The 14,271-nt window shown below is 36.2% G+C and overlaps 1 protein-coding gene across 8 annotated transcripts in view; it reads left to right on the forward strand.

Annotated features, from left to right (window-relative positions):
* The first annotated feature begins 457 nt into the window (after positions 1-457).
* SLC4A10 (solute carrier family 4 member 10) overlaps positions 458-14,271 on the forward strand; it is a 118,345-nt gene continuing 104,531 nt past the window's right edge. For 7 of the 8 annotated variants that reach the window (XR_001920640.3, XR_001920639.3, XM_018072525.3 and 4 more), the window contains exon 1: positions 458-837. Coding sequence is in view for 5 of the 8 variants with exons in the window: in XM_018072523.3 (XP_017928012.1) it covers positions 757-837 (81 nt within the window). In the remaining 3 variants the exon portion in view is untranslated. The remainder of the gene's footprint in view (positions 838-14,271) is intronic. The other variant, XM_018072528.3, reaches the window with a different exon arrangement.

The following is a 14,271-nucleotide window of genomic DNA, read 5'->3' on the forward strand; positions in this document are numbered from 1 at the left end:
ACTGTCATAATACTGGCACGTTTTCAAGTCATGCTGTTTTCTGGCTGCTAGCAGGGAGTAATGGAAACAATGCAGTGATCATGCAATTTATTGAAAATAAACACTAAAAATACTTAGGCAAGCTATGTTTTTAATTTAATAGGGACTAGGATTCATGAAGCTGCATAAAATAGCTGTTTCAGTACTGCAGAGGTATTAAAATACCTTGCTGCCTGTGAATTGTTTATAATTTATTTCTGTTGATTTTCCTTTGAATCAGATTGTGATACTTCTTCTGAATGGTGACAGTGCTTGCTGAGGAGTGGTCATGCAAGCAAAATTTGATAACCTCGATATGTCACTTCATCTGCCGTTTTTCTTTTGTTAATGCAAAGCTGGTTGCATAATATCTAATTTCTCCTTTAGCTGACCACAGACAAAAACTAAATCTATAATGGCAGTGCTAGGTTTTATAAAAAACGCAAGTGAGGAGTTGAAGGATGTGGCTTGTTCTGTTTGGATGATGCAGGATTGCTTTAAGCAGTAAGCTTACTGTTTTCAGATGGCATTAGCAGCATCAGTGATATAGCTGTGTCAGCCTCCTTGACTACTGGATGTCTGTAATCGCACGGAGGAAACTATATTTAAGATCTGATATCTTGAGGGTAATGACTCCAGCACTTACTGATGGACAGAATGGCTGTTAATGCTTTCTTCACTAGCCCAGAAGATTTTGAAAGATAGATGGGTCTGTGATGTACTTTTGTGAGACAGGAAATGCAATTTTTGGGGGTCTCTGGAAATAGAAAGGTCATGCAGCTTGGAACCGGTGAGACATTACAGTCCCTAAGCCATCAGGTATGACCTCATAGTTTATACTAATATTTCTAACACAGGCTTTGTTTTACAGTTTTAGGTCATTTGCAATCTCTTTGTCTGTGTAATTGCTTCATGTTGGATTTGCTGCAGGATTTATAGGGTAGACTGTTTACATAAGCAGAGCAATGTATATCTTGGAATTCTAATGTGTTGTTAATTCCTATTTGAACAATGTAAATTTATACCATATACATTTTCAACCTGTTTTTATTCTGAATATGTTTTCTTTTAACTGATTCATGTTAAAGGGTTATACCTTTGCTGTAAAGTAAAATGACAAGATTGTATTCCATTTTGATTTTGCTTTATCTTTACATGGCACACAAAAGCTATTGTGAATGTGTTTGTTTGTCATATGAAATGCAGTATAAGGCAGGTGTTTACCTACAGTAGTAGGTTATTTAAAACAACGTATCACATTGTGTAACAGGACTGAGCTATTCTGCAGGCACTGATCTTGCTTCATTTTGCAGCAGTAGATTTTTTCTTTTTGCTTCATTTCAAATCAGTTTTAAAAATAGCTCACTGAACATAACAGTGAAACTTCGGCAGGATAACTCTCCTCTTTTTAATTATTACACTCAGTGACGCATACTAATACTAAAGGGTTGTAAAAGAGAAGATTAATAACTTAAAAATTTAGAATGTTGTTTAAACCTGAATTCATTTTATTGAAGCATGTCTCATCCTTTTTGTTTTTAACTGTTGCCAACTTCATTGCAAGGCTGATACTTGTGGATCTGCTAATGTATAGTGGTGATGGATAGGAAAGTCAGAGTACATAAAAGAAAACACGTATATGGGTATTTCACATAGGAAGGTAGTGGCCTAATTTCATGTATAGAGCACAAAATGGATCTGGAGACACTGTTACCACTTTAGGTGTTATAAACATTAGATAGTGGATGTATTCAAGGGATATTAGATAGTATGATGTATTCAAGGGAATACATCATAGAACAATTCTATTTGAAATTGTAGGAGAATTTATTTTAAAAAAAGATATTCAGCTCCATCTTAAGAAATTCTACATGTATTTGCAGAACATTTCCATGGCAACATGTTTGGCCATGTGTTTTAAAAGCTCAGCTGAAGCCTGGAAGTAGTGTGCAATTTTTCTGTCACTTGCTTTACCCTTATGGAACAACAATTTTCACATGTAACTGGACAGCAAATTGGCAGGGGTGAGCAATATTTTCTAACCCCAAAGCACAGGATTAGAGATCAAGCTTTGAAAATATTTTCATATATCCACCTAGAAATATAAACATGTAATCATGGATTTGATTTTGCATTTAGAACTATATTCCGGTTTTACCCCCATTTAATAACATTTTGCTGGAACCATATGAGTGTGGGAGACCACAGGAGATGAAAATCAAGAATGTGCAGCAAATTTCTTCAGTAAAAATAGCTTTTAATTTTAATTGAAAACATATTTGTAAAAAATGTTGTATTACTTGTGCTGGCCATAATTTACAGTTTCCCAGTCTACTTTATCCATCTTACGTTCTTATTAATAATGAGTAAAGACTGCCCTGCTCTTAAGCTTGATTAAGTTTGGAATGATTTAACTATACCTTTCACTTGCTACAAGATCCTTTTAATCTCTTAGAATTTATTTTCAGTATTTTAATGTATTAGTCACAGTGAGTACATTCTGTTTCTTGGCATTGGAATTAAATTCCTGAAAGTATTGGTTTCATGGTATTTTGGTGCTTTGCAGGGTATTTCTGGACCTTTTAAAAGGACCAACCCTCCCCCCAGCTTATTTGTTTTCCTTATTCAATTTAAAATCTTGACTTAGCTGTATTTTGAAGTTGTTCCCTCTTTGTTTATTTAAAATGATTAGATCTCTGTGGAATTTTGCATCAGGAAGCTACAGCAGTAGGTCGTGCTTATCCTGGACTCTGTTTAACAGTTTATTTTAGTTCTGCAAACTGCATTCTGTGGATGGCTTTGAAATGTATCATTGATAATAATCTCCAGTAGTGTAGTAGACATCCATTGCAGGCTGTTGATGATAGAAACTGTATCTACAGAGGAAAATGAATTGATGAAAAATGCTTGCTTGAGGAGATTTGTGTTTAGGTCATTCTATTTTGAAACAACACTGTTACGGACTATCGCAAATGAGTTTGAATGTGTTTTTTCGTTCAACGAACATAGTCCCATTATAAGCCCTTGTTCATTTGGATGGACTACCCCAAAAGAATGTATTAAGGGAGTGAAGTTCTTTTGTAAGAAAAGAAATTGCAGCAAGATGGACACATGAGAGCAGGGAATTGGACTGAAGTGATCTGAAAATGTAAAACTACGAACTATTTTGCTTGTTTAACTCTCACCTCCCACCCCCAAAAAAAGACATGTTTAAAATATACTCACAGATACTTGGACATATTGCACAAGTTTGGAGCCATTGAATGCAGTGGCAGTGTGTTAGTATCAACTTAACAGGAAGACCTTTTTGTGCCTTCTTTGAAACTGTATCATCCCTCTTCAAGTTGATTGCTACTGTCAGTATTTAAAGAATGCTGTGTAAGGAAGGATCTCTCTAACTAAAGAATTCTTTTCCCTTGACTGAGCACAACGAATACACATCCATGAGTATGTGTTTCGCTATCTTTAAACATTGCTATTTACAGGACTCTATGATAAAGATCTTATACAGAAACACTGTTTTAGGAACAGTGTTAACTAACAAGTTGGGCAAGAAGCCAAATACTCGTGTCATTTACCAATTCTAAACATGAGTGCTCACACTCACGCACATACACAGTTGGGTAGTGCTTTTACTTGTTACTGATTGCCATTCTGATTCCACACTACTGACCTTTTTTAGTAGGTTATAGTGCCAGTTATAGTGCCAGCTTTTAAGGAAATGGCAACACTAGGACAAATGGGAGATCATGACCAAACTACATGGTCACAACTAACTGCATGGTCGCAAAATACATAATTCCAAGAATGTTCCACTCTATTTGGTGTTCCAAGAATATCACCATGCAGTCATTCTGAATGAAGATTATTTAAAGAAGTTTTTCCAAGATGCAGTATGAAAATATGAACAAATCACAGCAATAATGCCACAGTAATCTGTTAAAAAAATTTAGAAGAGTCACAATTAGTCCCAATCAATTCCTGTGGAGGTGAAACTACGTGAGAGGAAGTAGTAGGGAAGTTGATGGTATTAATGCAGTGAAAGAGAATGACTATGTATTACTTAGAGTACCCTTTTTAAGAGAAGAAACAATCTCAGCTGTGGCTCATTCTCTGTCTCTCCCTCCGCATCATTCTCTTCTCACCCCCCTAGCCTGTAATGAGCCTTATAAATAAATTGACTTGTTCATGTTGTTTTTTGTTTCCTTGCAAGCCATATTTATTTTGCTTTACTTAACTTTTCAAAAAATATTATTAATTAAAAAAACCCCATTAACATGAGTGCTGTTACACTGTTGTGGTCAGTGGCTTTGCTGTCATTAGAAGTAGAAGCTGAACCATAATTCTGGTACATTCTAATAGATTGCTTCATTAGTAGAATCAATATAAACCACAGAGTAAACTACATTCTGCTTTTCATTGTGCCAAGTGATTTCAGTGTGACCCTAAAACTGCTTTCCTGAATCATTTGAGCAATGTATATACTAGCAAGAGATTACAAGATGTGACTGATGATAAGGTGGGGAAATACAGCTATTCCCTTATTATTGAGGGGACCAAGTTTTTTCTTATGTTTAAGTGATACTTCTCATATTTTAATTTGTGCCCATTTGGTCTTGCCCTGTCACTGGGAACCACTAAGAAAAGTCTGGCTAAGCCTTCTCTGCATTGTCCCCAGTGAAGTAATTTGTATGTTCTGTTAAGACACTTCTGAGCCTTCTCTTTTCTAGGCTGGAACAGTCCCAGCTCTCTCAGCCTCTCATTCTGTGACCTTTGTGGCCGTTTATTGGGCTTACTCTGGTATGTCAGTGTTATTCATGTAGGAAGGCAATCCAGAACTGCACACAGCTCTCCAGTTATGTTACAACAGGGCTGAGTAGGGGGGCAGAGTCACATTATCTGTTAAGGAAATTTGGATTGTCTATTAACTAGTCAGTTATTTATGGAAAAATATGGACAGGAATCCTTGAAAAATGAGGACTGAATGTACAGAAAATTATAAATACTAATGTTTGTTGGGAATCTTATGGAGAAGAAAAGCTTTGAAAATAGCTTTGCTTAATTCATAGCAGTTGTTTTAGTGATGAAACCTCATGTTGTTTTGGAATGTCTTATATGGAATATGCATCTTCCGATACCAATTGATATAAGCAGGGAATAAATCCTAAAGGGAAAGGTTAGACTAACATTTTGAGCTAAGCAAATTTTAAAGTAACTGAATAAAAGAAGATCATCTGGTGTGATATAAATAATTGAAAAAAGAGTAAATTAAATTGAACAAGAACTCTACTGATTCAAGGGTTGTGTTTTTAGTCAACTTGTGAAAAACAATTTGTTAATTTCTAGTGGAAATTTGGAACTCTCAAATGTTCTCAAGTAATGCAGCAATGATCAAGTGATAAAAAATATTCAATTTGGTGCATTGAATTGAAAATGTAAAACAGGCATTAAGCAACATGAGGGAGTCTTGAGGTATTGTAAAATCTTGCTCATTTTTATAATAGCTTCCCTCTTTTCTCCAGGCTGCTTAAATGAAACAAAAATGTATATAGGAGCCTGCAGTGATTTAAAATTCATCCGTTTCTCTCCTGATGGCATAATGAGTTCACTGGTTTGAATTCTCTTTATTAAAGATTTTATGCAGGCACGCAGAGTCATTAAAATACGTGCAAGAAATCATACCCATATGGTTTGTATCCACATTTAACGCAATTAAAAGTATTCTAACAAAAGCAGTATCAGTTTTGTATCCCAATCCTGTGATTAAAATTTTCCAGGAAAGGCAGTGTCACATTTGTCTGAATCCTGCAAGTGGAACAATTGAGAAATACCTTGTCCTTACGTTAGTAAGGGGAGCTGCAATTGAGCAAGTCCATTCAGGTGTGGAGTCTGTTTGGAGATAGGAATTGGCATGGTGGAGACTTGATGTCAAGCTTATAATGTGAGGGGATGAGTTATACTCTAAGGGGGTTTCTGTTTGAGAGTTAGCCATGCAGGTCAGTTATACCACCTTTAGTTAATGTCGCACTTTAGTTAATTTTAAAAATATATTTAAGTGTTTATTTCCTATTTTTCTTCTAAGGTTATCTGAAATACTTTAAACTTGGAAAATAACAATCAGACTTCTCTTTCCTGTTTTTCCTTCCCATTGTTTCTCTAACTTTTGTAGTCCTGTTTCAGGAATAAATTTTGGTAAATATTACCAAATAGACTTCATTCATGTATGTGTGCCTTAAACGGTGATTGTGCACATCACAACCTGAAATTTAAGTTTAGACAACTGTTAGTATATAAGAAAATTGAGGTTGGTTGATGTTACCTCAGTGTTACCTGCTATGTATTATTTTTAATGAAGTACATTGAATGATCAATAGAAAAATCTAGTACATATGAAAAATACAAAATGATAGTTTAATAACAGTAACAGTAATACAGTGATTTTTTACTGTGTTGCTGAAGATTATTCCTAGGTGCTTAGATTCCATGTGACAAGTATAGGCCTAGCTGTGAGTACTGATAACTGTGACTTGATCTTGTCTTTAGAATACACATTATGGTAGCTGTGCTAATACATGGCAAAAATACCATGTCTTAGATTACCAGGGCACAGGATTTAGTGGCAGTGTCTGGATATTGCCAGTAAAGTTTACCTAATGTATGAAAGGTGAACCATGTGACAATGAAAAGCTGTGCTGGCATTCTTTTCTTCCAGAAGGAAGTGAAGACCTCTTTCTCTGGGAATGTGGTTGCCTTGTTGCCTTGGGCAGACTTGATCCTCTGCTAGATCTCAGTGTACTGTCACCAGTCCTTCTGCACGTAGTCATCAATGAATTTCTTGTTGCTGCTAGTGAGTCTTGCAGTTACTCATTGGGCTTGGTTATTGCCCAGTCTGCCTTCTGCTCTCCTCCTCCTCTTTCCTGAGTGGTTTTCTATTTTGTAGGATAAAGATGTGCTGAAGTTTTTCAGCAATCTAACTTCTAATGCAAACATGCATATTTGCTGTGGAAGTCAGTGAAAGATGTAATTTGTGCTGTCAAAAGTAGTTACTAGCACTGCCTTGTGTCCTGAACATCTACAGTAACAGCAACCTTGGCACAGAAGGGAGACATGCTCTGAGTCCCTTTCTTGCCTGCTTCAGCAGATTAGAACTGTTAAAGTGTTTCCTTTTTAGTATCATTTGCAATTGCAGAGACAAGGATTAAATATACGTTTTAAGCAACGTCTGTATCATCAGCTATAAACAAATTTCGCTGGTAATTGCTAAGACTTTATTTCCCTCATGGGCCTCCTTTTATGTTCATAAAAGTGTCATTATCAATTTCTAGTTTAATTTCCTTTTAATTTTCCTGTCTTTGCTTGGCCACACTGTACACACCTGTAAATCTCTAATTTAATAGAGGAATGTAAAGAATAGCACCTTTCTTTGCAAGGTGAACTGATGAATCTCTTATGCTGTTTATTCAAGTCACAGCAAACAAGATTCAAACTCTCTGGCTTTGGACACTTATGGCAGCTGCTTCTGTACAGAGCTGGGCAGCAGGGATCCTGTAAAGTAAATTAGTTAAGGGATATGCCTGGTTTAGAATACAATAGCTGGCCTCATTCTGTTTACAGTCCTTTACCTTCAGAAATCTACTTGAAAATAATTGTTGGTAAAGTTAAATATCACACGTACTAGTGTGTGATGTTGGGCTTGGAAAAGAATGTCATCTTAAAATAACAAAACAGGCTTCTTAAAAAAACCTCTAACACTCCTCTGCAAGAACCCAGGCCTCTCTATATCCAAGGATGCATAAGAACACTTGACCACTGATGTTATTTACTCCCTTGTGCACTGTATCTTGAGAAGAATTAAGCAATCAGTATGCCATTCTGGCAAACGATCCATAAATATGATTAAAATTCCTGGGAGAATAGGACTCAGATTAGTCCAGTTCTACATTACAAAAGATTTATTAGTGTATGTTGGCATGAACTTTTAGTATAGTTACAGAGTGTACAAATATAAAATATCTTGACCAGTACAACTTATATGGACTTGGCATGCAGTATAAGCTTCAGGGGATTAAATCTTTCCTAGTATAACTATGTCAAACCAAATCATCCTTATCAATGTAGTTTGTTAATATATGTCAGAGAGAGTATATGTCTAACAACTTCAGGTAACAGAAGTTTCAGGATATATGAATCTCTTGTGATTTTTATTGCTTTATTGGTGCTTGTTTATCTCTCTGTTTTCTGATGCTTTTGATGTTCTTATATCAACCTATGTCTAAATTACACTTTGGTGTAATGTCCTTTAATTCATCCCTTAAATTACATCTGCCTTTGGTTCAATTTGTGTCATTCCTGTCACTTCTCTTTTTCCTTCAGGTGCAGAACTTCTCATCTCCTCCATTACTTGGTCTTTTATTTTCTTGATGTTTCTGGTTACCAGTCTCAGAGTACCTAGAGGTTGTCTTTTTACCTTCTGCTGTTCCCTCCAGCCCACAGAGCTTTATTCCTTGTTTATTAATGCTACCTCACCTCTGGTCCTTTCTGTGGAGACTGTTACCTCCAACAATATCTGTTTTCAATTTGGGTCAAAGAATTTGGTGCTTCTGTGCTGTTGTGTTCTGTGTTCTTCCTGTTCCTATTTATTTATTTATTTATTTAACAAAAGAATTTCCTTCTGCCTGTCTTTCTAATATTGTTATGGTCTGCATGCATACAACTCTACCTATTCCCATCTCTCTGTCTGCTTTTGACTTGCAACTTTCTTCCATTCATAACTTCTCACCTTTCAGTTTCCATATGGATAACCATCCAACTCTTAGCTACCCTGGTGCTGTTTCTCATTTGAACTGTATATCGTGTGCCAGATCAGCTACACAACTGAATTGGTCTCTCTATGCACTGTGTTATCCAAGTTCCTTTTCTGTGGTAAGTATTTGAAATTTTTAAACATTTTTGTTCCCTCTCTCCAGGAATAGGACTTTGTAACAAACTTCTATTTTGTTAATCTTGGGGGCTTTTTTTCTGCCCTTACTTCCTTTATTCCTTTCTACTTTCCTCTATCAGCTTATCAGTTCCCTTTAAGCACTATTTTTTGTTCTTCTCATACAGTTCCAAACCCTTCTGACAATTCATGGTTCTGGCTGACTCCCAGTATCCATTTTCTCAGTTCCTAATGCCATTTGCAATGCCTTGGAGATACTGCTATCTCTGGTGAAAATCTTTTGATTCTGCTGACTCTCTGTATTTCTTAATCTCTGGGATTTCTGTCATCTGTTATGAGTATTTTTGCTTGCAGTTTTGCCTGTTATGTATTTTTATTAGTCATCTAGGCCTCCATTCATCTTATCTATTCCCCCCCTCTCCATATGAACTTCTTAAAACTAACCAACTAAGGTCAAAACTGAAGCTTCCTCCTTGTTTACTGAAACAGACTTTTTGTTTTGTAGTCTTTGAACCTGTTCCAGTGAACTTTTTCCTGTCCCTATCCACCATCTGATCTTCTTTTTTTTTTATTTTAAAATTTTTTATTTTTTTTAAATTTCTGTTTCTCTCCTTGAATTCCTGCCCATATACAACAAATATGCCTGAATCTCTTCATATTAAAAAAACCCCAACAACACAAGCCAACCCTCAACTTCAGAAGTTTGTATTCACCAGATTAATGTCCTATCCCTTGATGTCCTTCATCTCCTGCCCCTTTCTCCATTAGTATGCTTTGTACCCTTGTCATAATTTCTTGTCTTCTAGTGCCTTTCTAGAACTGCCCACTTCTGGTTTCTGTCATTTGCACTGAAATTTATCTCACTAATGTTCCATTTGACTTCTTCCTGGAGGAATTCCAGGCTAGTCCTTTGTTCTCCTCCACTCCATCTGTCATCTCTGTGATGCTATGTTAGAGTCTTCGCTAAATTTTGTTGTTCTTAGGCATTTGTTATTTTGTCCTTGTTGATTGTTTCTCTTTTCAAACTCGGTTTCTTACTTGGTGGGTCTCCTCTCCCCTTCCTCTTTCTGCATATAAGTATGTGTTTAGATCTCTCAGGAATCCATCCTCAGCTTTTTACATCCTCCTCCACACCTTTCTTCAGATAATGTAGCCATAAGCATGACCTTTATGAAGGTGCCACTGCTTTATTTTTAGTGGTCTTCCCCCACTCCAGTTAAACTCTACCTAGCTCAGAAAATTTTCTTGGTCTTCAGTGGTTTCCTGAATATAATCATTTCAGAAACAATTCTTGAGTTTTCTTTTCTTTCCTGATATATTCTTGCTCTATGTTGCTCTGGGACCTGACAGTTCCTGTTTGTTCCTGTAGCCATAAATCAGATTGAAGTCTTGCTCACCTCAGCACCATGGCTATTATGATCTCATCTGTCTGGCTGACGTTAATTCTTACAGCTTTGCTTCACTTGATTACTGGTGTTAATATCATCTTCGCTTATCACTCTGCCTACATCACTTGCTATTTAAGGTCTATTTACTCATCTTCTCAAATAAAAACTTCTAGTCTTTCTTTTAGAAGCTTTACAGCTTGCCTTTTCCTTTCCCTCCAAGAGAGAGATTCTGGCACAAGGTTGAATTCTGTGTTTGTTCTATTGGCAGTATCAGTTTTGATTTTCCAATTGCTATTCATCTTGCAGTTATTAGTGCACTTGGTGTTACGCTGCGCGATCTTCGAAACTCCTCCACAAAACTCTTTCCGTAATCTATAAGATGAAGTATAACCTGTTAATGACTGGGCAGAAGTACTAGTTGTGTTCATTTTATTATACTTGGGTTGCCAAGTATTCTTAACCCAAGGCTATTTACTGTGTGTCCTTTAAATTATGTGACTAATGAAACAGTTACAAATCAATAATTTATTTGAATAGCTCATTGTGCATATATTTACATCACATATGTCAAAACACTATTTTTCTTTCTCCACATGTGCATACACATACATGTTTAATAGCAATGCTAGTCAAAGAAAAGGTAGGCAGAATTTGCAGGCATGAGGAGGGATGCTTGTAGGACTAAATACAGATCAGCAGATTACTATTATTTGTTTAGTACCTACATCGAGATATTGCCAGAAGAGAAGGAGCCTGTTGCACTAAACCTGAAAGAGTGGTTAAGCATTGAAACAAACTCCTCAGGGAAGTGGTGGAGTCACCATCCTTGGAAGTGTTCAATAAATGAGTGGATGTTCAAAAAATGAGTGGGTATTCAAAAACTTCGTGATATAGTTTAGTGGACATGGTGATATTAAGTCAAAAGTTGGACTTGATGAACTTGGGAGATCTTTTCCAACCTTAATGATTCTATGATAAACCTGGTACAAATTTGTAATAAATTAAAGACTTGTATGCCAAGTAGCTTGTGGCATCATGTTTAAGATATAAGCATTTTCTTCTTTAAAGCAATCCATTCTTTAATAAAAGGAGATGGTGTTGTCTTGTCAAGGAAGGTATGAAGGGCATCTGTTGGATATTATTTGTTGGCATTGTGCTTGTAATTGTTTTCACTTTAGAGCAGTATAATGAGATACAAGTAATGATACATAATTCAAAAATGGCATTACCTGTGATGTGCCAGTAAAACTTGATATCTAGTGAGTTCTGCCATTTTCCTAAAAGACTGAACACTGGGAACATTTAGATTAATAGCCTTCAAAGATGTGTCTGATGGACATCATGTCCTCCCTTACTGTTCTCTACATTTGCACATAGGTCTATCAATTTAGTGGCATTGTGAGAAGCTTGTCAATGAAAATAATAGCAGTCTGTTCTAACAATAAAATACTTTTGAATAGAACCACTGGTGAAACATGAAATGCCATGTTCACATTTATTTTCTACTCTATAGTAATCCTTGTCCCTTTTCCTTTCCAAAAGTTAGGTTCTGTAATTTCAATATTAAACACACTGTTAAAGTCTTATCAGTTGTTTTTAATTTTTAGCTTGTTTTTATTTTCGAGTGACTTAACTAGTCTAGAACAACAAGGTCATGGAAGTGATGATTGTAAAGCTTCCAGATTACAGCAGATGAGCAATTTGTACAAGTCTAATTCTTAGATCTCTCTGAGGTAGGAAGACCAGTTGAACTGCTGTTTAATTCATATTTGATTCTTTGGCAGCACAGATTCCTGAATATGTGTCTTCCATTTGTGCTGTGTAAAGTTTTAAGCCATACAAATCCCTGGTTATCTAATCCACTGTCATGATCATTTTCCCAATGTATTTTGAGTGAGTCTTCAATACAAAAATTTTCCTTCCAGTGCAATGTTTCATTGCCTGGGCAGAAGTGATGCACAAGTGACTTCAAACTTGGCATCTGAAATTTGTTGATTTGCCCTGTTATTTCTCAGAATATATTATCAATTTCTTTATCTCACTTATTTCTCTTCTGCTTCCCCCCCCACCCCCCGCTTCTGCATTTTTTACTGCTTTTCTTAATGCCTGTGTGAATTAACTAGACTACCTGAACTTTCAGATAGTAGATTATATTATAAGTGGCTTGGAGGATTTAATTATTTTTTCATGTTCTTTGTGAACAGAGTGGCTCCTAACTGTTTTCTCTGGCATTACTCACCCTGATCACCATGGCTCACTGACGACCTGAGACAGATGAAGAGTGAGAGCAAAGATAATCAGAATGTCATTGTCTAATTACAAGATGAAGAGTTTCTCTTTTCTGATGCTCTGACTGTATAGGCAGTGCAAAAGGTCTCTTCTTTTCCATTACGGCAGCTGTTCATTTGCATGCAGCAGAACATTTCAGGGTGATACAAATCTGTGTTTTTCAGTCACATCAATTACAGTTGTGTTGATAAAAAATTCACCCATGACAACAAAATCACATAGACCAACCTAAATCTTTGGAGAAGAGAAATACTGGGTCATCAGTTCTGGATTTTCTGCTGAAGTTAGTCCCTGAAAATATAGATGGTTTGGAAACTCTTCAGACTACATTTGAATTTATACTTTTTGGTCAAAAAGGGCGTGTCAGTTGTCTTCAAGGAAGTTATATACAAGTTCCAGTTTTAAAAAAGCCAAACAAACCGAACACAATCTTGTTTTCTCTTCTGGAAGATAATAGATCATATAGAAGGCAACTCTGAAGGACCACAAGGAGTCCAATTTAATCTTTGGGCTTGTAACAGAAAATTATATGGTATTTGATGTTAATTTTGCCTGAAAATGGATGACTAAAGGGCAATACTATTTTTTAACACTTCAGTTAGATTTGGTTCAGTCAGGCTACCTAGAAAAGCAACAATATTTCTAGTGTTGGCAAACTGATTTGGAAGCATGAGAATCATTCCTGCTGCCTTGATTAATCCTTGTATTGTGCTTGTAGAAAGTGTTTGTCAAATATAATTGAAAATTGTCTGAGAAGCAGAAGAATTGCTGAACATTATATCAGTGTTTCTGAGAGAGGGATTTAATTTATTATTGGTCATGCTGGCTTGGAATGTCAAAAAAGGTGTTGTTTTGAACTGTGGTTTGCACAGATTTGCGTCTAAAGGATGCAGTTGCCATACTACATAATTTTTGTGACTGGTTGTAAAAGAAGACAAAAAGTCCTCTCTGTGGTGTTGTAGCTGTTGTTAAAACAGGTTCTACTGAGTTGGTTGTGACCCTTTCTCTTCTTTGCACTTGCTATTTCCACATGAGTAGCTGCTTCAAGAAGGCTACCTTCTATGATTCTTCTCCCTGACCCTATTTTGAGGTAAAGAAATCTGAAAACACATTATTTTTTTCTGAGGCTGAAGGCAGATCCTTTGAAATGGGAAGTGTATCCAACTTAAAACCCAACATATTTTACTCCTGATTAAGAAACTAGGAGTTAATGCTCTTTTTTCCATTTGCTGCCCAGCAGCTAATATCCTATTGCATAGTGGGCTAAACTCTGAATATTTAACTTCTAACTACACCTAAATAATGCTGTTATCCTGGATCTATCCCTCACCTGGCAGTGGGCCAAGAAACAGCCCAGGCCAGCTAAAAGTAAATCTCATTTGGGCTTTGGATAAAATATTCACATACATCTTCTTGCTATTGGACTTTTCTCTAGTAGTTGACATAGCCATTGCTATGAAATGAGAAAACAGGGTTTCAGCTGATGGGACTTCGCTAGGATGATGTAGGACTTTTGAATAATAACCAAAGAGGAGAAAATAACCATCTCTGCTGTTCTCACCTCTATAACTTCTAAGTATTTTATGTTGTAGTAAAAAAAAAAGAAGTAAAGGCAATAAAATCTCAGTCATGCAGATA

The sequence above is a fragment of the Manacus vitellinus genome, unplaced genomic scaffold, assembly GCF_001715985.3.
Source record: "Manacus vitellinus isolate BGI_N305 unplaced genomic scaffold, ASM171598v3 scaffold_22_pilon, whole genome shotgun sequence".
Taxonomy (NCBI): domain Eukaryota; kingdom Metazoa; phylum Chordata; class Aves; order Passeriformes; family Pipridae; genus Manacus; species Manacus vitellinus.